The sequence below is a fragment of the Gadus morhua genome, chromosome 6 (assembly GCF_902167405.1).
Source record: "Gadus morhua chromosome 6, gadMor3.0, whole genome shotgun sequence".
Taxonomy (NCBI): Eukaryota; Metazoa; Chordata; class Actinopteri; order Gadiformes; family Gadidae; genus Gadus; species Gadus morhua.
Window position 1 is genome coordinate 7,736,787 of NC_044053.1, and position 27,597 is coordinate 7,764,383.

At 45.8% G+C, this 27,597-nt stretch overlaps 1 protein-coding gene across 1 annotated transcript in view; it reads right to left on the reverse strand.

Annotated features, from left to right (window-relative positions):
* Positions 1–27,597, reverse strand: part of cacna1ba (calcium channel, voltage-dependent, N type, alpha 1B subunit, a) — a 93,229-nt gene that overhangs the window by 36,683 nt on the left and 28,949 nt on the right. Inside the window, exons 7-21 of the mRNA XM_030359238.1 lie at positions 20,938–21,041; positions 16,177–16,292; positions 15,598–15,687; positions 14,060–14,143; positions 12,831–13,040; positions 11,396–11,508; positions 10,054–10,166; positions 8,886–9,017; positions 6,679–6,751; positions 6,228–6,345; positions 5,815–5,882; positions 5,535–5,641; positions 1,295–1,952; positions 915–1,228; positions 97–284 (exon numbers count right to left, since the gene is read on the reverse strand). Coding sequence (XP_030215098.1) covers positions 97–284; positions 915–1,228; positions 1,295–1,952; positions 5,535–5,641; positions 5,815–5,882; positions 6,228–6,345; positions 6,679–6,751; positions 8,886–9,017; positions 10,054–10,166; positions 11,396–11,508; positions 12,831–13,040; positions 14,060–14,143; positions 15,598–15,687; positions 16,177–16,292; positions 20,938–21,041 — 2,488 coding nt within the window. The remainder of the gene's footprint in view (positions 1–96; positions 285–914; positions 1,229–1,294; positions 1,953–5,534; positions 5,642–5,814; positions 5,883–6,227; positions 6,346–6,678; positions 6,752–8,885; positions 9,018–10,053; positions 10,167–11,395; positions 11,509–12,830; positions 13,041–14,059; positions 14,144–15,597; positions 15,688–16,176; positions 16,293–20,937; positions 21,042–27,597) is intronic.

Here is a 27,597-nt window from a genome sequence, read left to right on the forward strand (position 1 = left end):
GATGCGGCGCCTCTGCCAATGTACAAGTGGTGGTGGAGTTTGGCTCTGCCATGACTAAAACACAGTAGACCCTAGTCCCAGTGTTGCAGGACATACTGGGTATGAGGGTGGAGTCGCCGGGCGGGGAGGTGATGGTGACTGGGGGTAGGTAGGTGGAGCCCTGCCCAGTGCGTCTCACGTTCCTCTGGTTGTCAGAGTCCTCCAAGCCGTCGCTAGGCCAGCTGGGGACCCCAGGGACCTGCTGGGGGGAAACAGCCAGGGAGTCTCCCTCAGACTCACCGAACCTGGAGAGAGGGGGAGGGAGAGGGAGAAGAGAGATGGAGGGAGACAGAGGGAGAGGGGGAGGGAGAGAGAGAGAGAGAGAGAGAGAGAGAGAGAGAGAGAGAGAGAGAGAGAGAGAGAGAGAGAGAGAGAGAGAGAGAGAGAGAGAGAGAGAGAGAGATGGAGAGAGAGAGAGAGAGAGAGAGAGAGAGAGAGAGAGAGAGAGAGAGAGAGAGAGAGAGAGAGAGAGAGAGAGAGAGAGAGGGGAGTGAGAGTGGAAAAGAGAGAGAGAGGAGTGAGAGTGGGAAAGAGGGGGAGAGAGAGAGAGAGAGAGAGAGAGAGAGAGAGAGAGAGAGAGAGAGAGAGATGGAGAGAGAGAGAGGAGTGAGAGTGGAAAAGAGAGCGAGAGCGAGAGCGAGCGAGAGCGAGTGAGAGAGAGAGAGAGAGAGCGAGAGAGAGAGAGAGAGAATGAGAAAGTGAAGAGTGAGATACAGAGAGAGAGTTAGTTGGTGTTGATAGTAATAGTGTATTGTTTCTAAGTAAGTTAGGTGAAGACTAAGTACACAATGCTGCCCGAACTGTTAACCTTATGAAATCATTCCGGGGAACAAGTAAATGAAACCCATTCTCCCAGCAGTGACTGTCGGCCCTACCTGTTCCCGTTGGTCTGGTCGTGCTCTGCCGCCTCCTCACCCTCTGAGGCGCCGGTGTGACCTTTGACCCCGTGCCCACGCCGTCTCCTCCTCTCCCCGTTGGTCCTGCACTCGCCTCGAGAACCCCTTTCCCCGTCCCGGTTGGAGGAACCTCGGCCCTCCTTGTGGTGCGGCCGCCGCTCCCCCCTTCCTCCTCCGCCCCCTCCCTCGCCACCACCGGCGCTGAGCAGCGTGCCGTTCACCTCCCGGGGCGTCCCGTGGGAGTGGTGGTGGTGGTGGTGGTGGCTGTTCTCCCTCTCGCCCTCCAGGACCCCCTCTCCTGCCCCCCCTCCTCCTCCTCCTCCTCCTCCTGCGTCTCCTCCACCCCCTCCTTCGTCCACTGAGCTCTGCTGCTGGGGGAGGTGGTGTCGCCGCCAGCCCCCCTCTCTGCTCCGGGACCTGCTGTCGCTCTTGCCCTCCTTCCCCCGGCACCCGTTGTGCTCTTTGCCGCGGCTGTGGTGCACGTGGTAGCCCCCCTCCCGGGACACGTCCCCGTTCTCGTTGGGCTGCTCCCGGTCCCGCTCCCGGTGGCGGTGGTGGCGCCGGCCCGGCTGGCTCGCCGCCGTCGCCGCCGCCGTCGTCCTCGGGGCGTCGGGGGCGGAGCCGTCGGTGGTCTGCTCCCCGTTGGTGTGGATGGGGGCTTCGCCGGGTTTGGGGTGGTGGTGGTGATGGTGGCGTTGGTGGTGCTGGTGCTGGGCGCCGTTTGAGCCGTTGCCGCCGTTACCGCCGTTACCGCCGTTACCGCCGTTACTGTTACCGGAATGACCTGCGGCGGGCGCGGCGGCGTCGTCCCCGTCGCCGCCGGCCTCCACCACCAGGGGGCGGTCCAGGTGGGTCTTCGTGTTGGGCTGCAGGTTGAGCGCGGCGGAGATGCGCAGGCGGTCCTCCGGCTCCAGCTCGTTGTACAGCGCCTCGCAGCTGGCCCGGTTGTGTCGCCGCAGCTCCTCCACCCGCTTGTCCCACACCGACTTCAGCCGCAGGGACTTCTGCTGCTCCTTACTGGGGGCGGTGGGGACGGGAGGGAAGCCCATCAGAACAAACAAGACATTCAGAAGGTGAAATGTATCGATGGGTCTGTTTCTACCCTCCTGAGTACGATGGCTTTACGCTTATTGTGACAGTGAACCGGAATTGTTTTTGAACGCAAATTGTGTTAAAGCGGAGGAAAATCATCATTCTTTCCCAAGATTTCAATGACGTCAATTTCGATTTACAATAAGGCATGAATCAACCAGGATATGTACTTTATGGCAGAAATCAATTTAAGTGGAGGAAAATCATCATTCATTCCCAAGACTTCATGCTGTCAATTGTGATTTACAATGAGGCATGAATCAACCTTGATATGTCCTTAACGGCAGAAGTCCGACGGATAATTGACGCACAGTGATAGCCCAATGAAGAAAAGAAGAGAAGGAGTGGGCGCGACAGACAGAACTGATCCTTGCATGCTGGAGTGATGTACAGAGTGACCAAGGGAGAGACTGGAGAGTGACCAAGGGAGTGAAAAAGTGAGTGACCAAGAAGCAAACAAGATTGATAAACATGAAATGACAGTATTAAAACTATAAAAACGGTCTGGGGTTTTAGCTCCAGGAGAGGGAGCTAGTTGATGGGATGTCTCCTCTCCTACCTCCACTAAGAACGACAGGGGGATGTCACAAAAAAGTATCCATGCATCTGTCTGATTCCATTAGCATTTTACTAAATCAACAGCTTTCTGACAAACAGAATATTTTAATAATTGCCAGCTCATAATAATCAGCACTTTGAAATGAAGAATATATTACACATTTATGATGTTGTGTCCATCTTAAAAATGTTAACGAACAGATTTATATCTCAAGTTCGTAAAATTGTCATAAAATCGTCAACACCAACGACATCTGCTGCTCCTGTTACAGAACCACATATAAAGTTTGATAAAATCTGGCTACTCTAAACACCAAAAGCACCTCAATGCAACATGGGATGTTTAACAGGGTGATTGGATGATTATAACATTCTGAGATTCAGTGTTCTCTGTCGACTTTGAACATCTCTCAGAATAGTGATGAAGGTGAACCATGTCCATGAAGTCATTTCCAGTGGTTATACGACGTTAACATTAAAACATGTAGCAATCGTGAGTTTTCTAGCACTCTGTTTACCTCAGGTAGTGATGGGCAGGGGTGCACACATAACTCCTAGCCACACATACAGGGAGCCACGAGGAGACACAGAGGGGGAGAGAGACTTAGCAGAGAAGCTTTTCAACGTGACAGAAACAGGTTAGGCAGACGATAAGACGGCACAGACTTGACGAGGTCAGGCACAGCACTCAATACTAACACGACACAAAACAGCACATCAAAAACTATGGAGAAAAGAGCGAGAGACTTTGGCTGGGAGCATAAGAATTCAAGAAATAGAATAGAAAATAATAGAGAAGGAGACACAGAACACAACAAAATATTTAAATTCACATTTAGGAAATGGTTTGCAATCGGTGTGCAATTGGGTTTGGGGATTGCAACGCTTTCTGTGAAGGTACACACTATCAGACATGCCAAAGAGCGATTAGCATAATGCTAAGAGCTAAAATGCTGGAAGCTGAAACCCTCAGCAGACCATGCGTCATTCATCCAGTGAATGCTATGGTGAGCATTGAGCCTAGTGTTCAAACCACAGCTTCTCTCTGTCCTTCGTGTTTTGTTGGTCCTTGAAAAAACAGGGCAGAAGATTAAATGTTCTGTCTGAGATGAATGTACCCGTTCGGTGAAAGCCATCAAAGTTTTATTTTTAAGAGGACCAGTCTGTGTAGTTTTGAGAAGAATGTGAGTGGTTGATAGAAAATACTACTCAAAGTAGAAGAGGAACAGTTTGTCTCTACTTGAAGAGGGGATGCTTGAACTGGTGACTGTATAAAACTAGCTAATTAGACCAATCCTTTTTGAAGATAGCTAGCCAGGCTAAGAGCACATTTACAACCAATACTGTACTGAAAAAGACAGCGCTATACAGTGATGTACAATGCAACCATTTTGACGTGAACACTGCAGTGACGGGTGTCGGCTTGCGAGCCAAATAAACCAAACATTGTCTGAAAGCGGATGGCATCGAATCGCACACATGGTGACATCGATGGTGCGGTACGGACACAATCACAACACCATCAACCCCAACGATCACAACGGAACAATAGGGGGAGAACAACAGAGAGCGGGAGAGAGAGAGTGAGAGACAGAGAGAGAGAGAGAGAGAGAGAGAGAGAGAGAGAGAGAGAGAGAGAGAGAGAGAGAGAGAGAGAGAGAGAGAGAGAGAGACGGCGGGAGGACACCAAACGGTCGTAAAAGTTGTCAACGAAACGTCGGAACTCACAGTGAGTTTACGCTGCAGACGGATGGGCTGCGAGAGAGCGCACCTCGACTGTGCGTTACAAAACTGCACATGCACAAAAATAAACAAACAGAACAAGATGACCGGGGGGGGGGGGGAGGAGGGGGTGTGGAGAGGGGGGAGGACAGCACACAGACAAGGTTAGAGACAGAGCAGTCCTGTGTTGCCCTGGGTGCACGTCAGGCCGTACTTTGCACCTTTGGTTCATTCATTATCTTAACCGTGTTCAAACCACGTCTCTGGATACCAGTTTGCGCGGGTCAGAATTGGCAACTGCCGTAGTTTTGGAGCGTTACCTGCCAGGTGAAGGGAGTGTTTGAGTACCCTGCTCCCCATAATAGTCTCTTTAAAGGGGTTTCTTGCAAGACAAATCACCCTGACAACGGCCAGGCCCAGGAACGACCAGGAAGGCGGATGAGTGGAGACTTTTAACCACCCCATTAAATAAAACAAACGTAAGTCATTAATGGAAGTATTTCAAGTTTAACGTAAAGCATTCAAAATGTAAATGGGGTGGGCAAAAGCTCCCAGGAGAATTGAGACACACTAAAATAATATCCATGAACAATAAGCTATACTAGTGGAACAAGCCAAACAAGAGCTGTAAAATAAACACACACAAACACCTACCCACCCACACACACACACCCACACACACACACACACACACACACATATACACTGACACACACAGTACATGTCCATAGAAACACACTATTTAGGCACTAACAAGACATTTAGCAGTCAACGTGAGCTCGACACACAGAAGCACAATTCACACCACACACACGTCCTGGATGACAAAAACAAACACAGGAGACCTGATCGACTCTCCCGTACGTTTACTCTGAACAGTGAATAGTCATCTCAGTGAGTCTAGCATCCTCTTGTTAGCATGCTATCCTTTTGTTATTCACCGTACTACGCTGTGAGGGGTTCTTACGGGAGAAAAAACAACAAGAACCAATTATAAACTGTTGGTCAAATCCAGCCAAAGCCCCTGGACGAACATGATAACAATACAGATGACACAGAACATAACACAGTAGTATTAAGTACAGACGAAAAGGAACAACAAGGAAATGGCATTTGGGAACCCGCTGTTCCCAGCTAAAGGTCCCTTACTAAGAAGAGTTGTGGGGACACAGAGGGGACACAGGGCTGAAGGATAGGGGAAAGAGGGGGAGGTTCCTGGGGACTTACGCCGTGATGGAGATGTTGGCGGCAGACATCGGGCTGACCTCCTGCACCTCCTTGGCTTTCTGCAGGAGCAGCTTCTTACTGATCGCCTCCTCCTGCTCCTCCTCATCCTGTGGAGCACACACACATGGATACAAATGCATGGAAACACAAACGCATACACTCACACACACACACACACACCCACACTCACATGCCAACTTTGTTAGTGCAAGTAATGCCAGTAAATTACACCACATCACCTTGGTCAGGACACTATGCTAGTAGGTTTACGGTACGCTACCTTGGTTAGCTCCTGGGCGTTTGCAAGGTTATCGACAGCGATTGCGAGGAAGACGTTGAGGAGAGTATCTGGTCGCTTACCGTCTCAGGAAAAGACAACAAACACAGAAACACAAACACTCATGCTAACCACATGTAGCCAATGTTACATAGAATTACTTTATTTTAATTCCCCTCCAAGTGGTCCCTTACTTTAGACTTTGCTTTTTCAGTTAATAATTTGGTGACGACTAAAAGATGCACCCCAGAGAAAAAGATGACAAACAGCGCAACTAAACAAACTGTAGAAAAACGCTGAATGCTAAAATGCTACCTTTTTCTTTTGCATTAACTTTTGTCTTTATCAGTTTGGTTAGTTGGGAAAGAGAGCCGACAGGCCATTGATCGAGTTGTGTCAGAATCATGTCAGGATACAGTTTCCGAAAAGGGTGAGAATGATGAAATAGATCGAGGAGAACATCCCTCTGTGGACGCCCCCGTGGGACTTGATCCCATGATACATCACTGCATTCCAGTCCTCACCCGTCAGGATCTGAGAGAGCGAGAGAGCGAGAGAGAGAGAGAAAGAGCGAGAGCGAGAGAGAGAGAGAGAGAGAGAGAGAGAGAGAGAGAGAGAGAGAGAGAGAGAGAGCGAAAGAGACAGAGAGACGGAGAGAGCGAGAGAGAGAGATAGAGGGAGAGAGAGAGAGAGGGAGATAGAGGGAGATAGAGAGAGAGAGAGAGAGAGAGAGAGAGAAAATATACACAATTTGTAATGTGTGTGTGTGTGTGTGTGTGTGGGTGTGTGTGAGTGTGTGTGTGTGTGTGTGTGTGTGTGTGTGTGTGTGTGTGTGTGTGTGTGTGTGTGTGTGTGTTTGTGCGTTACCTGAAACACGGTTAGGATTGCCGCCGGGAAGGTGTCGAAATTCGTGGTCGGTGTTTCGTCATCAAAATTAAACCTACAGGACAGATACAAAACAAATTGGAGGCCTCCTAAGCTTCAGCTGTCAAGACTACAATTCCCCATCCACCAGTCTCCGGTGGGTTTTGTGTATCTGAATGCAATAAGTCTCATTTATCAGCTGCACGCATAGACAGAACCACATAATCAAACTCCTTCTCTCTCTGGCCTTAACCTTGGTCTTACCTGGTACAATCGTGCGAGCAAAACGAGCTAAAGCTAATGATTAGCATGCCCAGGGATCTCATTACCCCCAGCTGAGAGCAGTGTTCTTGCTCAGATGTCTCTGAGCAGGGGGAACACTTCCCTAGCTGTAGATTTACAGAAGAGCATCTGGTTCTGACATTGATAAAAAATATATAAATTGAATACAAAATTTCGAATCTTATATCCAAAATATAATAATCATTATAATATAATGTAACACAATTTGGTGGACACTTCATGTCCTACGATACCCTGGGGCACTATTACATCAGAATGCAAACCTTTACTTGTAGGCTCTTTATAATTGAAATACCGAATACCTCTGATCTTTCATTGTTTCCTATTTTATTTCCATCCTGCCTCCCCTGCAAGCCGTCTGGGCGCACTGTCAACGTAACAAACCTCTCTCCTCTTCTCCTCTTTTCTTTTGTACCAATCCACTCACCTACATTTTATTACTGGGCAAATATTTGATCCTTCATCTATAGGACTAAGTACTAGCATTATCAGTGCTCTTATATTGTATCGTTGCATAACAACAAAAGGAAGGGTTGTGTATTTATGAGGACTTTCCCTGTCCCCACAAGATGGTATCTACAAGAGGAGTGTTTGAATGTGTGTGTGTGTGTGTGTGTGTGTGTGTGTGTGTGTGTGTGTGTGTGTGTGTGTGTGTGTGTGTGTGTGTGTGTGTGTGTGCGTGTGTGTGTGTTTGCGTGTGTGTTTGACTACACAACTCTGATGTGTCCATTATGCAGTTAAAACGCCTGCCCAGGTGAAAGCCAGCAGCACTGGCAGCAACCCAGCTCTTCAGTGTATTGGAGATGTGCATGTGTGTGAGTGTGATTCCCCTCTGTGTTTTACTCATCTCATGTGTGTCTGAGCGTAAGTGTGTGTGTGTGTGTGTGTTTATTTTACTGTGTGTGTATCTGTGTGCCTTTTGTGGGTTTTACATTGTATCTGTTTGTGTGTCTGGCGTGCATGTGTGTTTTACTGTGTATTTGTTTGTGTGTGTGGGTGTGTGTGTCTGTTTGTGTATGTATGTGTGTAGGTGGGGTTCGGTCTATTTAAACAGGCATCCACAGGGCTTAGCTGTAGGCAGACCTCAGCATGAGTGTAGAGTGTATCACATGCAGTTTAATACATTACGTAGGATTTCAGCAAACTAGAGTATAATGCAATCTCTTCATTATCTATCTCATTATCTATCTTATTATTAGATTGGATTGATGAGATTTATGAATATTCATTAGATGAGAACCACAACCTAATCAGACCAAAATGGATTTATCCCATTACCGATTTCAGAAGAGCTTCCTACATTATATCTACACTAAAATAAACCCATCTTCACAAAATAAGACATTTGTATCTCATCTGTATTTTAAGAATCCGAACCTGAGAGTAATCCGGCCACTGTTTCTCATCGGAGGGTCAAATCACACATATTTTGACTTCCTCGTTGATAGAACCAAATCAACCAATAGGAACGAGTTTGGGACACATATTTCATCAACCACCCTCCCAGCGCCGGTTACTCCCACGTCATCCCAGAATGACCTGGAACTGACTTCTCCTACACTGACAATTTGAGTCGATTTTCTGTGTTCTTATTTTCCTTTTTGGTGTTGTCTTGAATGTGTGTGAAAATATTTTTTTTATCTCATCGAGACTTTAAGGCCCAATCCCATTTCTACCCCTTACCCCTTACCCCTCCCCCTTGTTTTGAAGGGGTAAGGGGAAGGGGCAAGGGGGTAGAAATGGGATTGGGCCTGAGACTGAGACTGCGACTGAGAGAATGAGACCTGGTTAAACACAGTACAACTGAACCAGCATATATCTAACCAGCCTAACGTTTGGAATGTGCAGCATCTCAAACACACGGCTGTCATCATGAAGAGACATGGCAAGGTACTGGTGATACTGACTGTCCTCCAAACAGCTGCATTCCCAAGAGCGCGAAGACCACGATGAAGAGGAAGAGAAGGAAGAGCAGACTGATGATGGACTTCATCGAGTTCAACAGGGACACCACAAGGTTCCTCAGAGAGTTCCAGTACCTGTACACACACACACACACACACACACACACACACACACACACACACACACACACACACACACACACACACACACACACACACACACACACACACACACACACACACACACACACACACACACGCACGCACAGGCACACACACAGACACACACACACACACAGATCCATATATGTTCATATCAGAGAGAACTGTTCCTATAAAAGAGAGCTATATGCAATGACTTTTAAAATATGAAACTGAATATATAATCCATTAATTATTAAAATACCACTTATTTGGTAACTTTAATATATATCATTTTAACATACGCAACTTTGAGATGTTTTATTCAAAAACCATTCACTCAGTGACTTCATATATAGATTACTTTATTCTGTATTATTTTACTATATATTATTTAAAGGGGACCTATTATGCTTTTTCGACTTTTATGACCTATAAACGTTGTTATAATGATTGATAGTCATGTTTAACCATACTAAAGTGTCAAATAATGACGTACATGCATTTCGACGTATTCCCTGCTGACAGTCTGGGGTGGCTGTGCAGAGCGCTAAACGCTCGGGACAACGTTTGCGATTCACGTGTTCACATTTCCGGGAAATCATCTACGTAGAGGCACTCCTGCCGCGCCCCCATATACCTGGTCAAATCTGCCCGCGCGCGCGCTTCAAGGAAGGTAACCAATCACAACGGAGTTGGGTTGGCAAGAGGGGGGCGAGGGGGTGGAGGAGGACAAAACCGAGCGTTGACAGAGAAGGCTGAAAGCGCCCAGATGAGAGGATGAGTTTCCCGAAAATCTACATCGTTTTTTGTGTATATGACTATCAATCATTATAACAACGTTGTCACAAAAGTCGAAAAGCATAATCGGTCCCCTTTAAATACCACTCACTTTATGACTTCATCTATATTATTTAAATATATATTAGACTTCATATTATTTGACTATATCATTTTTAAAATAGCCCTAACTAGATGATTCATTTTTTGACTCCCATGTTATTGTCCTTTGTGCGATTGAAACACTCACTTGGTGACCTTAAATATGCGCAGCAGTCTCAGAGCCCTCAGGACACTGATGCCAAACGATGCACCAGGTTTGATAGCCGCCCAGATGACCTCGAAGATACTGCCGATGATCACCTGCAAACACACACACACACACACAGGCAGACACAGGCACACACACACACACACACACACACACACACACACACACACACACACACACACACACACACACACACACACACACACACACACACACACACACACACACGCACACACACACACACACACACATGTCAGTCTCCCCCAAAAGTATTGTGGTGAATTCATGTTGCTTTTTTTGTGTATGATAAATATGTCAGAGCGTGGGTGTGTGCCTGTGTGTTTTACTGTGTGTGTGTGTGTGTGTGTGTGTGTGTGTGTGTGTGTGTGTGTGTGTGTCTGTGTGTGTGTGTGTGTGTGTGTGTGTGTGTGTGTGTGTGTGTGTGTGTGTGTGTGTGTGTGTGTGTGTGTGTGTGTGTGTGTGTGTGTGTGTGTGTGTAGGTGGGGGTTGGATCTATTTAAACAGGCCTCAAAAGGGCTTAGCTGTAGCCAAACTGAGAAGTATTGTATTTAATTCTGCCTCTACAAGACTTTAAGAAGCTTCGAGCCGAGGTTTCTCTCTGTGTGCTTTAGACCTTATACCGACCACCAAGCCTGTGAGAATTCCACTCAGCCCAACCGAATATTCATAATTTGTCTCTCGACAGGCAATTTAATGCATGATGGTTTTCAAAACAACAAGGAAAGAAGACAAACAGACAACATATAATATCATCTTCCTTTTTTCTCTACCTTCCTTCCATCTTAATCCTAACTTCTTCTCTCCTAATCCCACATGTCTCATCTTGGATTAATAAAGTTGTTATTTTATTTTTTTCCATAAATAATGCACATAGAAGCACCTTGTGGTCAATCTAAACTAGGAGGAGGACTGGGCTGGCCGGTCCCTTAGACTACTGTATAGTTCAGTCTGCCATAGTGCTGTAAAGAGGCCCAATCTCGCTGGTTCTGGCAGTGAACTGGAACGCTGCCTTAACTTTAAATAAACCTGCGGTTCCCTCTCAAAAAGGGGGGGAAACAGAGTATTTTTGAATGCGGACTCGGATCTTATAATGCCATTTGTTGCGTAACAAAAGTTGAGCAAGAGCCATTTTTATTCTCTGTTTTGTTGTCCTCAGCAAAACTGCCTTGTGCAGCTATGGGAAAAGGTCTTACGAGGACGATAGGCCGCAAGGCTTCTAGAAAGATAGAAATGTAGGAGGAGGAAATCTTTGAGGCACTTATCGAGCCGCTATGGTGCCCTAGTGGGTTGACGCTCTCACCCCGAAGTCGAAGCAGTTGAAGGAGGAGTGGAAGTAGCTGCGGGGGCCAAGGCCGTACATCTTCATGGACATCTCGGTCAGGAACAGCCCCAAGAAGACAAACTCTGCTAAGTCTGCAACACAAGGGATCCACGGCAAGGACCAGGTCAAACATAGAGAAAGCCCACCCTAATCTGCCCCCCCCCCCCCCCCAACAGCCTAGCAGAGCCAGGTTGTTGGAGTGGACCGCTGAGGCCTTGGGTTCCAGAGCAAATAGACCCAGATGTAGCTGGTTGTTTGAGGAAACAATTACACATTATTCCCATGACTCGCCCATCAAATCACTGCTGTGTTGTTGTGTTGACTTTGTGTATTTGCGCATGTGTGTGCGCAAATACATGTGTGTGTGTGTGCATCTGCGCGTGTTTGGGACAGGTGAGTGAAATGTATACTTGCACTGTATATTTAGCGCTGTTGGCATATTTACACAGTTCCAGAAACGCTCCTGTGTGCGTGTGCGCTATTGTCTGTGTGTGAATGTGTTAGCGCTTTATTGTGTTAGTGAGTCTGTGTCGGTGTTAGTGTATGCAGTGTGAGAGTGGCTGTGTGTGCGTGTAGGTGTGTTTGTGTGTGTATGTGTGTGTGTGTGTGTGTGTGTGTGTGTGTGTGTGTGTGTGTGTGTGTGTGTGTTAGTCAGTGTTATGTGACAGATGTGGGAACAACTAGCACCCGGCCACCACAGAGGTGCTATAGGTGTATTAATAGAATAGAAGATAGAGTCAATGAAAGCTGACTTATCACCATCACCTTCTGTTTGAAACTAACACTAAACCTTCACCACTCTTAAACCTAAACAATTGCTTGTCAAGATGCCCTTTTCGCATCCCAGATCCACAACTTATTGTCATGTTTCCTAAATCTCTCTAAATCGGGACATCAATGAGTGAAGAGCTGCTCAGTGTTTACTCTGACGGAAAGGCACGTACATTTTTCAGTGATATATTCAGTTATAAAAGGTACATTTTGCTTAGGGCAACAGATTAATTAAATAACACATACATTAGCTTACTGGTGTACAGCTATAAATGTTGCGAGACATATTGCCCATATTGATTTTGTCTATCTTCAATAGGAAAGTTAGCAGATGTTAGCAGACAATAACTTAAGACCCAAAATGCAAGTACAGAATTTTGAACATTTCAAATCTTTGAGACTCTTTTTTATGACTGACCCATGGGATGATATCCAAACAAAACGGTGTTATATCACTGCATACTGTATATTTCTTGCAATGGATCCACTTCAAATTGAAAGTGAAGAGATTTAATAACCATGACCGAACGTAGAATTAGCTCCGTGAAAACCACTATGAGACACAGCGGGGACCAGTGGAGGTAGCAAAACCATGTTATTATTCCTCTCACGACTCCTGGCCCCAGCCCGTCCATGTACTCACACAGGGCGTAGGTGAGCCAGTAGGGCTGCTCGTAGTGGACGATGGCCACGCACAGCGTGTTGAGGCCCACCAGGCACAGCACGGTCCAGTAGAAGCTCTGGGCCTTGACCAGCCTGCGGATGGTGAAGCGCAGACGCTTCTCTTTCCGACGGAAGTACGACGACGACTCCATCTTGGCGCTCTTCAGGCTGGCCCGCGCGAACGGAGACCCTGGGGGGGCAGTTGGCAGGAAAGAGAAACGGCACAAGAGAGAAAAGAGAGAAAGAGAAAGACGAAAAAAACAGGCGATAAAGTCACAGCATTTCAATTGAGGCATTTCTGTTTTCATCGGTGCCGTAACAGAGACCGAGTCATACGAGTGTTAGCTAAAGCCAGCATTTATTTATCCACGCATCTTCTTTAACTTTTTAGATCAGGTCCAGAAATGGCAGACCAAATGGGGAGAGTTGTATCCCAGTATGTTACAGATTACAGTATGTAACCCATCCCTGTATGTAACACCTTACAGTATGTATCGCATCCCAGTATGTAACACATCCCTGCATATTACAGTGTATGCATATGCAACAGGGATACTCCTCCATGTTGCAGAGCAGACACAAAACTGGGTAATGAGGAGTGAGGATGAATGGTCCAGCTGTACTATTATTAACTCCTCCTCTGACAAGTTTCATCTCCATCTCTCCTATTTTATCTCTTCCTCAGCCCCCCCCCCCCTCTCGCTCTCTTTCTCCTCCCGCCCCCGTCCCCTCTCCATGTCCTCTCAGCCTGGGTCTATATTAAACTTTCTCCAACTTAAATAACTCATAAATGTCAAGTGAGGGCGAAGGGGGGAGAAAGATTGTTTAATTAGTACCTCGTGATTGCCACAGGAAGACCGGAGAACATCATTTCCTGTTCTATTTCTATTACAAAGAACCCCCCAACTCTGGGCCCTGGGCTAGCCTACCCTCTGTCTGTTCTGTGTCTGTGATTTTGTCTTTTGTTATTCTTTCTTTCTTTCTTTCCTTCCTTCCTTCCTTCCTTCCTTCCTTCCTTCCTTCCTTCCTTCCTTCCTTCCTTCCTTCCTTCCTTCCTTCCTTCCTTCCTTCCTTCCTTTCCTTCCTTCCTACCTTCCGTCCGTCCTTCCTTCCTTCCTTCCTTCCTTCCTTCCTTCCTTCCTTCCTTCCTTCCTTCCTTCCTCCAGTGCGGAGGTGTATGTGAGGCTGTAGGGGTGTAGCTGTTCTCACCAACAGAAGATATGTCAGTGAAGTGGTCTTCCCCTTCCTCTGCGTTGATCAGCTCATTCTTACTCTTCTTCCCTCTCTTCAGCACTGTGGAAAGGGAAACACACCGACAGCATTCCCTTACATATATCTGACCAGAGTCTCAGGGAGCTTTTGTTATGAACCGTTTCCCTCCCTTGGTTCTTTTACTTTATCATTAAATTCTTAGACTTTACAATAGCTGGAAGGAAGATGACCTTGTGTGTGTGTGCGTGCTTGCGTGCGTGTGTGGGTGCGCGCGTGGGTCCTCAGACTCCAACTTTTTTGTCTGAACCCCTGGTCTGAACCCTGCTGAGGTCATAATCTCATTATACGTCTCAAGCACACACTCTCTCTCTACGCTTATAGCAAGAGGCAGAGGGAATACTCACTCTCTCTCCCTGTCTCTCTCTCGACTCTCTCTCTCACACACACACACCCACACACACACACAGACATAAGCCCCCCCCCCCCCCCCCCCCCCCCCAGCTCAGTGTGCAGCCTCATGCAGAGACAGAGACATCTTAGGAAGTTTTCACTGAAGACAGCAGGCGACCGCCATACAGAAAGCTCTATTATCACCAACCGACTTTCTTATCATTTCATTAGATATAAAGATTAGTATTTTATATCGAAGAAATTCAGTATCATGGATATTGTATCAATACCATCTGGTCATGGATGCCTACAGATCTAGGAATCTAAACTTATCACAAACAATTTCTTACATTTTATGTCATTGTTTTATTTGACCTGATTCGTTCACACAAAATGATATAAATATATTTGAAATAAAGTAAACGATGGAAGAATCTATAAATGTCTCTTGTGTTAACCGGGCCAATGTGTGTTATGCTATTGTATCACTGACACCTTAAAGACTTAAATACATTACATTGATTAAGAAGAAGATAATATAAATAATGTAATAATATGTAAGGGATAATGTATATAACGCCGATCATTATTGGGAAAATAAGCCACGACATGTCTTGCCTCGCCCTGAAGGGTCTTATATCCTATAATAACCGACGATGTTCTATACATTATCCCGCTTATTACACGCCTACTTGCCAAAACGAAAAAATAACTTTACACGGTGTGTCTTTTTACAATTACCATCGTTGTGTTGATCGGCAGAGAAATAGTCTGCCATAGACGTTGACGTCGCTTAGCAACCGAATACGCTGAGGTTGATAAGTTACCGGACTACTTGCGGAGGGATACCAAAGACGTGAATCAGAGGCAAAAAGTCCACTTTCCTTGACAGCGGACATTACATGCTTAGCAACGAAAAAATAATTCACCGCCGGAAGTTGTGAAGGCCCATGCAAGTGAACGGACCGTTACACCGCATTGAGAGGAGCTGTATAATAAAGTAAGTATCCATATATATATCCAAATATATATTCAATATATATATTTTATAATAAATAATTGAAATGAGAACAAGAGAAAGCACATTTCATTGTGAAATCGGCTTCCGTTCAATTGTCCTTGTCCTTTGGCCTTTGACCTCTGACCTGAGTTGTTGTGCTTCCTCTTGTACCACGCCCCGTCCAGCGGAGACTTCTCCTCCGCGTTCTTGTCCTCTTCTGCCAGCATCACCTCCTCTGCAGGAGGAGAAAACAACAAGGAGTCATCTCCTCTGATTCCTTACCTCCATCACATGAGCATTAGGAGAGTTGATAGAGAGGAAGTTGAGGCAGGTAAAGGCTGAGACAGGTAGTCTGGGATGTGACCCAGATATATGGTAAAACTCATATTTTGGGAGACAAGTAGAGGATGAGACAGCAGGGTAAAGGGTAAGACAGGTAGACGGTGAGACTGGAAGAGGGTGAGACACTAGGTAGAGGGTGAGACAGGTGGAGGGTAAGACAGTCTGAGGTTGAGACAGGGCAATGGTGAGAAAGCAGGTTGAAAGATTAAGACAGGTAGAGAGTGGGGCAGGCAGTGTGTGACACAGGTGGAGGGTGAGACAGGTAGTTTGTGAGACAGGTAAAGGTGGAGACAGCTATTGTCTGAGACATGTAAAGCGTGAGAAAGGAAGAGGATGGGACAGGTAGAGTGTGAGATAGGTAGAGGGTAAGACAGGTACCAACCTGCTCTACAGATCCACTCCAGGTAGCCAGTGAGCTCTCTCTCTATCTGCTGCTGTCTCCTCAGCTTTAGGAACTCCTGTCTCTTCTCCACTCGCTCCCTCTCCTTGGCAAACTCCCTGCTCGCACACAAAACACAACACAGTTTGAGAGCCAGCCATAGACTGTGGTGCCAGCTAGGATTCCCCTGCCTGCCAACTACAACTACTAGAAAAAACTGACACACACACACACACACACACACACACACACACACACACACACACACACACACACACACACACACACACACACACACACACACACACACACACACACACACACACACACTCTTCAACAGTTCCTATGGAAACTTCAGAAGGGGGTTCCCTTGCAAGCAAAATGATGTACAATCATCCCAACAGTAATATCCTTATTCATGGAGTATACGACGATGTCTATGGTGTGCAGCATGTGCATTTAAATGCATGTATACAGGTATACAGTCATCACCATTGTATACTATATAGTATGTACAGTATGTGCGCATGGTATCTATCAATATATTTATGAATAAATAATGATTGATTAGACGCAAAGAGAGGTTAGTGGCAATATTGATATAATGATGTCAAGATATCCATTTTCCACACATTGGAATAAAAATAAAAATGTAATACAAACACATGGTAATAGATACATGTATAAACAAACAACGAATGATGCAAGCAAATCCAACCTGCACAACACAAGGTCCTTTTAAAGGTGAAGGAAATCAGAATAATAATGAATAATTCAGTATCTGGGGGCCACAAATATTGCATTTTGTGGGGGGGACATCGTTGATATCATCAACATATAACAAATGATCTGCTGCTACAGACAAACAGCCATACACAGTACCTTAAAATATATATTAAGGAATCCCTTTTAGGTCATCACTACACATATTTTAAAGACCCACAGATCCACAAATGCAGCATCATTCTAATTTGTATATCACGCAACACTGCAGCAGACCACTGAGAAGGAAACATAGGGGGGCATCAACAAAACCTTTAATACGTTTATTCCAAAATTGGAACCGGCTTCTATTCTGGGGGTATGGAGAACTTCATGCTTTTCACACATCCCCTCCAACCCCCCTGGGATCTGAGCCCATGTCTGCCACAGAGCCCATGTCTAACACATAGTGGACAGGCTCCCTGCTGGGAGTGCGTTTGGTGCCCCCCCCCCCCCCCCCCCCCCCCCCCACACACACACACACACACACACACCTTTGCCCTGACCTTTTCAAACATGCAACATGCCCCCATGCTGGGCTGCAGCCCTGAACACGTCATACTGTCAAGTACTGTTATGTGTTGGCCAGTATACTGCAATAACATAAGATGGGATTAGACATGTATTAGAAGTAGAACACGACCACTGTTTGATAAAAAATAGATTCAAACAAATACAAATAAGAATACGACTACAAAAAATATATAGATGGGATATCTTTACGTTGTACCTTCAGTAGTAGATGATGTCAATGCTACAATACTACCTTTGGGAATATATATATCAGTACTGCAATACTACCTTGAAATAATATAAACTACCGTCAGAAGTAAAACACTAGCTTCAGTAATAGATACTACTGTCAGCACTGCAATACTATCTTCAGTAGTACATACGACTGCCAGTACTGCAATAATCTCTTCAGTAATATATACTGTACTTCAAAACAATATGTCCATATTTTTCATGTCAAAACATTGCGTCCATTTGTTCAAAATCGAAACAATGTGTCCATAAATGTTTCATGTCAAAACAATATGTCCATATGTTTAATATCAAAACAGGTCCGATTCCTCCAATTCCTCCAAACAGTCAAACCGGTCTGACAGCGGCTGAATGAACCCCCCCACCCCAGCAATGATACTCCCTGCCAATCATGAGGCCACCCCGCCTAACAGCCTTCCCCAAAGCCCAGCCTCAGGGGTGGGCCGGGTAGGGGGGGGGTGTGGGGGGGGGTGGCCAGAGGGTGAGGTTGGGGGAGAGCGGGAGACATGGGGAGGAGGGAAGCGTGGGATATAGCCTCATATACCGGGGGTCGCTCGGATCGTGACCTTTCACAGAGCTGACATGAAACCGGTCTCCCACAGCGCAGAGCCCAGCCCCCCGTCACACAGGATCAGTGACCTTTAACCTCCCCAGGCGAGCGCCAGACCCTCTTACAGCCCCCGCGGCTCACTACACTGACCGTCCTCTGATATCTACTTTCTATTTTTTTAGTATTATAGTGGTTCTGATCAAATGCATTTCAGGGTTTGAATCAATGCAACACAAGGCCTGTAAAAGGCAAACACCAGACAGGAGACGCTGTGATGCTCATCACGCCCTCTGCTGTGTAAGGCTACCAACTGTGGAGCGCTTACCAGAGCAGAGATCAAACGACTGTGAGTAGCAACCCTCTCATCTCAAGTAGTGAAGAATACACCAGTTGCAAACAATGATTCCATATTAGTAACGTTTTATTGGGTTTTATCATACCTAATAAGATGAAACAAAAATATTTGTACGCGGCACTGAGCATATCATTTTTTTGCTTTGTCAATGAATCATCTGATTTGCAGCGCATTGATTGATTATTATTCTATTATACCAGAAATCAATCATCACCAATAAAGGGGATTTCTAACTAATCAACCAGATGTTTCCAAAAACGAAATGCTAAAATTTCCATTGAAGGAATCTTGGGAAAGTACCATTGTTTGTAACTCTGGGATGTTCCGTTATCAGAACATAATGTATGCCGGGGGTGGTGATTCAGGCTAAGCCTTATAAGGTTTTTGACTTATGCATATAAATCACTTTTAAACTATAAAGTGTCTAAAATCATTTACTTTTTGCATCACTGGGAGGAATAGAGCTACAACTTTCTTCAAAGGACCTTCCCTCCCCTTGGAGGGCCTGAGAGGAGCAGATTTAACGCTAGCATTGTTCACAGGGAAAAGACGTCTTATCACCTTTCAAGAAGGGGAGCTGACCCTGCCCGAGAGAATGCCCACATAAAATAGAGAGTCAAAACTGCACCAGCGCACATGAATAGAACACTGAATGAGATGAACAAAAATAAAGTAAAATAAATGTCACAGCAGCTATAGGAGAAGTAATATGTTAGCTGGGGTGCATTCTCAGTAATGGTGGCTTTAATGTCGTTGTGACAGTATAAAGGACACAGGAAGGGAGACGATTGGCTTGAGAAGGGGAAGGAGAACTGTTTTCCTTGCAATTTAGGAAACCAGTAGTGTGCAGGAAGTTCTCTGGCCCTCATTCACACCCAGAATGTGTGGTGTGTGTGTGTGTGTGTGTGTGTGTTGCTGTGTGTGTGTGTGTGTGTGTGTGTGTGTGTGTGTGTGTGTGTGTGTGTGTGTGTGTGTGTGTGTGTGTGTGTGTGTGTGTGTGTGTGTGTGTGTGTGTGTGTGTGTGTGTGTGTGTGTTTGTGTGTGTGTGTTAGTGTGTGAGCGTGTGCATGTCTGTGTGTGTGTGTGCGCTTGCCTGCATGTTTTTATGCGTGTCAAGAGATTAAAACCAAAGTGCATACACCAAAAAAAGAATTTGCTGATATAGACCAAAGTATTGGATAGTTTGTTGTCCTCAGAAAAGGTGAGGAAAACTGGATTAGCATGCAAGTATAATGATGGCCTAATCTTATCTAATATGGATCTATTTTAACGGCATTCGAATCATGCCGTTGGGATTCTCACACATCCACGTTTGACTGTTAAATCTGCATTTTTTAGGGATGTGCAGAATAGTCGCCATGGACCATGTTTCCATCATGATTTTTTGTAATACCATAAGTATTTGGATATGTGATAAGAATAGGGGAATACCACAAATATTCCTTATAGAATATTCGATCATTTAATTATGAAACTGGTATATAACTTGATCCTGTCCTGTCTGAAATTGTTTAGTCTGTGCTCTATCCAAGTATTGATTTAGCAGATCTCACTCTTGTTTCACACCCGGTTTAGAAGGATGTTAGTGTTTAGGAGTATAGTGAGCAGGATGTTCCTTGCCACAACTTTCTGATGGAGGGAAAGCCTGGCTCTAATATGATGGCTTTTGTGCCATACCAAACAGACCCACAGAGCTTCAAGAACACAAACACCTAGACCCCCCCACACCAAAGACCCTAGCAGCCAGACCCCCCCACACCAAAGACCCTATCACCCAGGTCCCCCCGGCACCAAGACCACAAAGACCAAGACCCCCCCCCCCCCCCCCCCCCCACACCAAAGCCCAACTATCCCTGAGACCTCCAACACCCATACACCCGTACCCGAGAGCCCACCAACACCAAGACCCCCCACACAATGACCCTAGCACCCAGACCCCTGGCACTAAGACCTTCAAGACCAAGACCCCCAACACTCTCTATCCCTTCTATCCCTTAGTCCTCCAACACCTCAAAATCCCTAGCAAAGAGACCCCCAACACCAAGAGCCCCCCACACCAAGACCTTGGCACCCAGGCTCCCATAGCACCAAGACCATCAACGTCCCAAACCCCTACAACTCCCCCTAGAACCCAGCCCCCCCCCAGCCCAACACCATGCCCCAACACCAAGACCCAAGCACCCAGACCCTCCAGCCGCAACACCCTATAGCAGCAAGACCCCCCACACAAAGCCCCTAGCACCAAGACCACAAACATCAAGACCATCAAGCACCATGTGCACACTCAGTCCATTAGCAGAGGGTTTCTGTAGAAAGACAAGTGTGTACTCACCCAGACAGGACCCCCAGCACCAGGTTCAGCATGAAGAACGACCCGATGATGATGAGTGGAATAAAGTAGAGCCAGTTCCACGTGTTCCCAGAGGCATCGTTGGCCTACAGACACACACACACACACACGCACGCACACGCACACACACACACACACACACACACACACACACACACACACACACGGATTAAGTTATGATATAATCCAGTGAGTCACAGAAGCAATAAAGTAAACAAATTCAAAGTTCAAAGTTGGAACACGCACAGTAGACGAAGCGCAATACCATTTATACAAGTGAGACGTTTTTTCCGATACTTTTCTGTCGAGTCAGATCGTCCTTCAAACTGAAGTGAACTGAACTTTAGAGGTAAATTTAGAGGTCCTAGTTTGCAAGTGACCTGGGGCTATGGGGGTTGGGGCTAGGGATTAGGGCTAGGATTGGCTTAGTCATTTAGGCGGATAAGTTTAGCATGTAATGTTGGATGGTTAGGGGTTGCAGTAAGCGAGTTCAACTGTTAGGGTTAGGGGTTAGGTGAGCGTTGGGGCTAAGGAGTTCGATTTAAGGGGTTAAGGGTTATGTAAGGATTAGAGGGTTACGGATGGAAGATTAATCGTTAGGGTTAAAGGGTTAGGTTGTTGGGTGGTTAGGTGTGAATAAAGTCAGTGTATGAATATGGGAAGCTCATGTGAACACAGATAGGGTGATTGTTCCGGATTCTAATAACATCAGCGGATTGTGATTCGTTAATAGGAATTGTTCCAGGAAACATTTATGATGCTGAACCAGGGCCACATCCCACTTGAAAAAATGATGTTGTAGAGCAGGAGATATTGCAATCTGAATAACACTGTTAGTACATCTGTTACTGCTAATGCTGCTTATAAGCGTTATTATTAACACAATGAATAATAAAATAATCAGAACAATGACAATTAAGTACAGACTTTTGTACTCTTAGTATTCTATGTGTGATGATTCAATTGTTAATTACACAAATTTCTCATTATCTTTACATAACAAGCTATTTTCCTGGAATCATTTATTGTGATCAGATTTTTCTAGAAACATTTAATGCCGAATCCCGAATGAGTCCTGTGGCTTCTTCCGGCTCATACAGACAGAATACACATTCAATTACATTAATAAGCCAGATAATAAGAAAATTAAATTACCCACAAATCCTCTGTTATCTTGAGGGTGAGTCAAAGTGAGTGGTGCTGATAATTTTTTTACAGCACTCAACGTTACACCAAGTTAATCAATCCTTTGTTTACGTTTGAAGAACCATCCCAACTGTAAATGGCTAATCTTTTTATATTAGGAGAGGGGTGTTTAAATAGCTTAAAATACACATTTTCAGTCGCATTGCTAGTTTAGCTGGGTTTGAATAGCTTTCTTTCAGTTGAATAGCTAGTTTTCAGCTGTTTGGCTACATTTCAGATGTGTAGCTAGCTTCCATTTGTGTGGCTAGTTTTCAATTATGTGCTTCGCTTTCTGTTGTATAGCTATTTAATAGTTGTGTGGCTAGTTAACAGTTGTGTGGCTGTTTTTCTTAGTGTTCAGTTGCGTTTCTAATTTTCATTTGTGCGTCTCTTCTTCAGTTATGTGGTTTAAGCTGTGAAGCTGAACAAAAGCTTTAGTGTAACACTCACAGACTGTATAAAACAACACCCAAGCTGAAATGAATATCTCTCCGCCTGTATCATCTCTCTGCCCTGCTCTTGCTCTAATAGAAAAATCAATGGCTCCCTTTGGAAATGATAACAACCAATGAGAAAAAGGCTTGTGTGTGTGTGTGTGTGTGTGTGTGTGTGCGTGTACATGCATGCGTACGGGCATGTGTACGTGTGTGTGTGTGAGTGTGTGAATATGTGCTGTCTTTGTTTCTTATTGTGAAAATTGTACAGCTATTGGATGGATTGATCTCTGACGAGTGTAAAGGAGAGATAAAACGACAGAAAAAGAGAGAGTAATAGAATGAGAGACATAGAGAAAGACATTGAGGCAGAGGCTGAGGGAGCCCAGGGGTGTGGCTGTTAGAATGAGATTAAATCCCCTCGTCTTCCCTCTCTCTATTGGACTCGGTTTCTGTTCCTCGACCCAGCCGCTAGTCCAGCCGTGTGTGTGTGTGTGTGTGTGTGTGTGTGTGTGTGTGTGTGTGTGTGTGTGTGTGTGTGTGTGTGTGTGTGTGTGTGTGTGTGTGTGTGTGTGTGTGTGTGTGTGTGTGTGTGTGTGTGTGTGTGCACGCCTGTTTACCTCATTCATTGCCAGAGATGAGGCCAATTAGGGCATTTGCAGCCTGCTGATTCTTTTTATACGCATCGTTGAAATCTCTTTTTCTTTTTTAGAACATACTCTTTTACATTTTATCTGCGCTTGACATATTTGCTAATTGTCGTCTCTGAGGGATCACAGCGTTTATAATCCTTATCTTTTAAAGATAGTCATTTATTAGCCCGATGGAGAACAGGTGTTTTCTGTTGTTAGGGAGAGCCGGTTGGCTCCCATCGGAGAGAGATACAGAGAGCTCCACATTGGTCAGAGAGCAGCTCCTCCAACCGACAGATCCTGTTTCAGATCGCACCGTCCAAATGTTTCTCTTTTCTCCCTTTGCTTTCATTTCACAAGATTCAAACATGGAAGGGTTTAAGTGCGCCCCGGCACAGGAGATAACAGAGAGAGCTTTAATTAAATCCAGCCTAAATGTCTGCCTGGCCAGCACTCCAGAGGGCTCCGAGAACATTAGGCCAGAGCAGGCTGGGCGGAGGGCACGCCCAGCTCCACTTAATGGGAAAGGCAAACATCAGCCAGCTGTGGTCAGCTGCCAGGGAGGCTGTCTGGCCTCCTCAGCAGAGGGTTACACGCGAAGAGCATCGCAGTATTACGGCTTTGTTTGCTGGTTGGTTGGGAGCAGGGGAAAGTGGAGCAATATAAAAGGCTTTTCGCAGAAGCAGTGGGTGGGGTGGGGGGGGGATGGGAGAGAACCAAGATGTTTTCATGCATTGTATGTTCATTGTATGATCATTCTTGTATATCCTTGTATATCCATATTAAGAGATTGATAACACTATACTTCATTATTCATTATTTTTTATTTAGTATTATTATAATATTGAGCAGAGCAATTGTGGCGGAAATAATTTCCCTCGGGATCAATTAGGTGCTCTGAATCGACACATTAGCGTGTTCTTGTTAGAAAACAGCCAAAAGAACATAGAGGGTCCGGCTGGGCCTCTCTTCAAGACACCGTTGCCTGGCAACAGTTGCCTGGGAAGAGGCATCTGGCGTCCGAGTCAATCAGAGCTTCCATAATAGGTATGAATGCCTCTGAACTGCCAAAACTGCCGTAGGTTCTCTGCCAAATCCATAGCAGAAAGTCACAGGAATCAGAGTCAGGGGCAAATACAGTTTGTACAGCACAGGTCTCTCGTTGTCCACACAAGTTGGGTTTGGGCCAGAGAGAACTACTGCCCTCACCCCCGTACTACTACCAGGAAGAGATAGGTGAGGCTCTGCCAGTAATCCACTGGCAGCATCTCACTTATCACTTCCTGTAGTAGTGTAGTATTCAGACTACAATCCACGCTATTAACGCACACTTCCGCTGCGATGGCAAACACACTCTATTAGCACACAAACCGTCTCCGTCGAAAGACACAGAGCAAGAGAGAAAGCAAGCAAGAACAAACAAATAAATAAGTGAGAGTAAGAAAGAAGGAAAGAAAGAAAGAAAGAAAGAAAGAAAGAAAGAAAGAAAGAAAGAAAGAAAGAAAGAAAGAAAGAAAGAAAGAAAGAAAGAAAGAAAGAAAGAAAGAAAGACGGAGCAAATTAAAGAAAGAAGGCATCCATTGGTCTCTAATCTATAGAAAGATCAATACAATGCCAGGCACTATCATGTACATCTTCTCTCATTAACAAGATAACCATTAATCGACTGTGCAGTCAAACACATGGAAGGAGCATAGTCAGTGATTCACTCTGGAGATAGGTCAGAGTAATCATAATCACACCCCAAGATAAAAACAGGTTTATGGGGAACTAAAATGTATCGCAATATGTTTTCATCATTTACATGTTTCTCATGGATTTGTTTTAAGGGACTGTTCTCTTGCGATTATAACTTCTTTCTCGTTCGAGGTTCTTGCCATATAAGGTCTTTACTGTAATAGTGTAATCACAGTGTATTATGTGATACGCTTACCCTTATAATATAAGATCAACTGATGCTTCTTGACGTTTAAATAGCTTCTCCCGCTGGTCATTTATTGTAACTAAAATTTTCTTCAATAACAATGGTCCTAAAATACAGTAAAGCAACAACCTAAGTGTTTCATAAAGTTTTGTGAGGGTCAGGTTGAACGTGGAAGAGGCGAGAGAGTGGAAGCAGGCGTAGGCGGAGAAGGTAAGTCACGATGTAGAGGTGGCAGTGGGGTCCGCATACATGAGAGGGCACTCAAGAGGAGGGAGAGAGAGAGAGGAGTGGGGGAGAGGAGGAGAGGAGGCGGGGAGGAGGCAGGGAGAGGAGAAGGAGAGGAAGAGAGGAGAGGAGAGGAGGAGAGGAGAGGAGAGGGGGAGAAGAGGAGAATGAGGCGAGGAGGAGGCAGGGAGAGGAGAAGGAGAGGAAGAGAGGAGAGGAGAGGAGGAGAGGAGAGGAGAGGGGGAGAAGAGGAGAATGAGGCGAGGAGGAGGCAGGGAGAGGAGAAGGAGAGGAAGAGAGGAGAGGAGAGGAGAGGAGGAGAGGAGGAGAGGGGGAGAAGAGGAGAATGAGGCGAGGAGGAGGCAGGGAGAGGAGAAGGAGAGGAAGAGAGGAGAGGAGAGGAGAGGAGAGGAGAGGAGGAGGAGGAGGAGGAGAGGAGAGGGGGAGAAGAGGAGAATGAGGCGAGGAGGAGGCAGGGAGAGGAGTAGGAGAGGAGGAGAGGGGAGGAGGCGGAGAGGAGAAAGAGGGGGAGATGAGGAGATGGGAGGATGAGAGGGGTGGAGAGAAGGAGGCAGGGAGAGGAGTAGGGGAGGAGGCGGAGAGACTGTGGCCCTCTGCTGAGAGGAGTGTTGGTGACAGGAGTGGCTACATTAACCTGCCATGGCTCCCTTGGGGACGTTAATCAGCCGTCCGCCAGCGGGTCAGCCCTGCAGCCCCCTGACCGGCGTAGTAGCAGACATGGTTATTAAAGACTGATATAGGTATGGGATGAAGACAAACTTTTATGAGTGTTGGCGGTGGAGGAGGAGGGGTTTAATATCCAAGTGCTTCCCCAGGCACGACCAAACTTGACCACCGCCTTCCAAAATAACTTAGGAGCCAGCGAGACTGACTGGCTGGCAGACAGACAGACAGACAGACAGACAGACAGACTGGCTGGCCCACAGACTGACTGGCACAGGGAGAGACTCACAGACGGGGTAGGGAGGGGTTCACAGAAGTGATGAATGGATGTTTTGTGATCCGAGATGTCAAGTTGTCTGACGGTCGCTGTGATTCTACAGCGATCTTCACTATGACTCAACTGAGATATTAATGGGGCTGAAAGTGATCAATACATCATCACAGGAGACAAACCCCCGACCACCAGTACCAGCTCCCATCCCCTGCCAGCCAGGCCATGATACTACGGCTTAATGTGTGTGTGTTTTTCTGTGTCTGTGTCTGTGTGTGTGTCTGTGTGTGTGTGTGTGTGTGTGTGTGTGTGTCTGTGTGTGTGTGTGTGTGTGCGTGCGTGTGTGCGTGTCGTGCGTGCGTGCGTGCGTGTGTGTGTTTGCGCGTGCGTGCACGTGCACAAGCGTGAGTGTATAGTAAGCTTTGCAGTGATAAAGAATCAAAGGCAGACGGGTTTATGCTCGGTCATAACAATATGCAGCCAAGAGGGCTACTAACCCTTCAGTTGTTTTCCTTTGGTCTTTATTTTGGACAGCTCTACTCAAGATCTGAACACTTACTGGCGTTAGAACTGTTCATCTATCATCTAATCACTTCTAACATAGCAGACTCAAGATGTGTGTTGCATAAGGATGATATACCAGACTGTATCAGGCTTCACGGGACCCAGAATACGTCTATGTACATATGTATAAATGATTCATATCTCAGAGAGAGTCAAGGGAAGCATGGTTTACATTTTTTTTTACTATGGTTTAATTATTTAGTCTATCTCATTCATTTTTACTATTGGGCTGCATTTTCTGCTGTGAAACCCACATTCCCCAAAGTACTATTACCATATCTTAATATATCACAATATATCTATTTATATCATACTATTCCAGGCATAGCTGAGGCTTCAGGAAGATGGTTTTATCAATAGTATTTTGTGCATAACAATTATCTTAAGCGGTTACGGATCAACACCTGCTATCAACATTGCAGAATCCAACTGTGTAATTTAAGTACCGTGTAGCACTGTCTGCTCAGCAATTTGTACAGTAACTTTTCAAGTCAAGTCAGGGCAACCTAATCAGGTCAGCCCTTAATCACAGGTCCAGTCTCAAAGGGCTTCCCAGGGCACCCACATTATCCGACACCCTTTAACCCGAAGCTCTCTCAGGACTTAAAGAAGGTTGATAGGCAGCAGCAGTAAAAGAGAGAGAGTGAGTTGGATAGATAGCTACAGAGTATGGTTAAGGGGAGACTTGGAGAGTGTGAAATGTGTGACAGAGAGTCGTGTGTG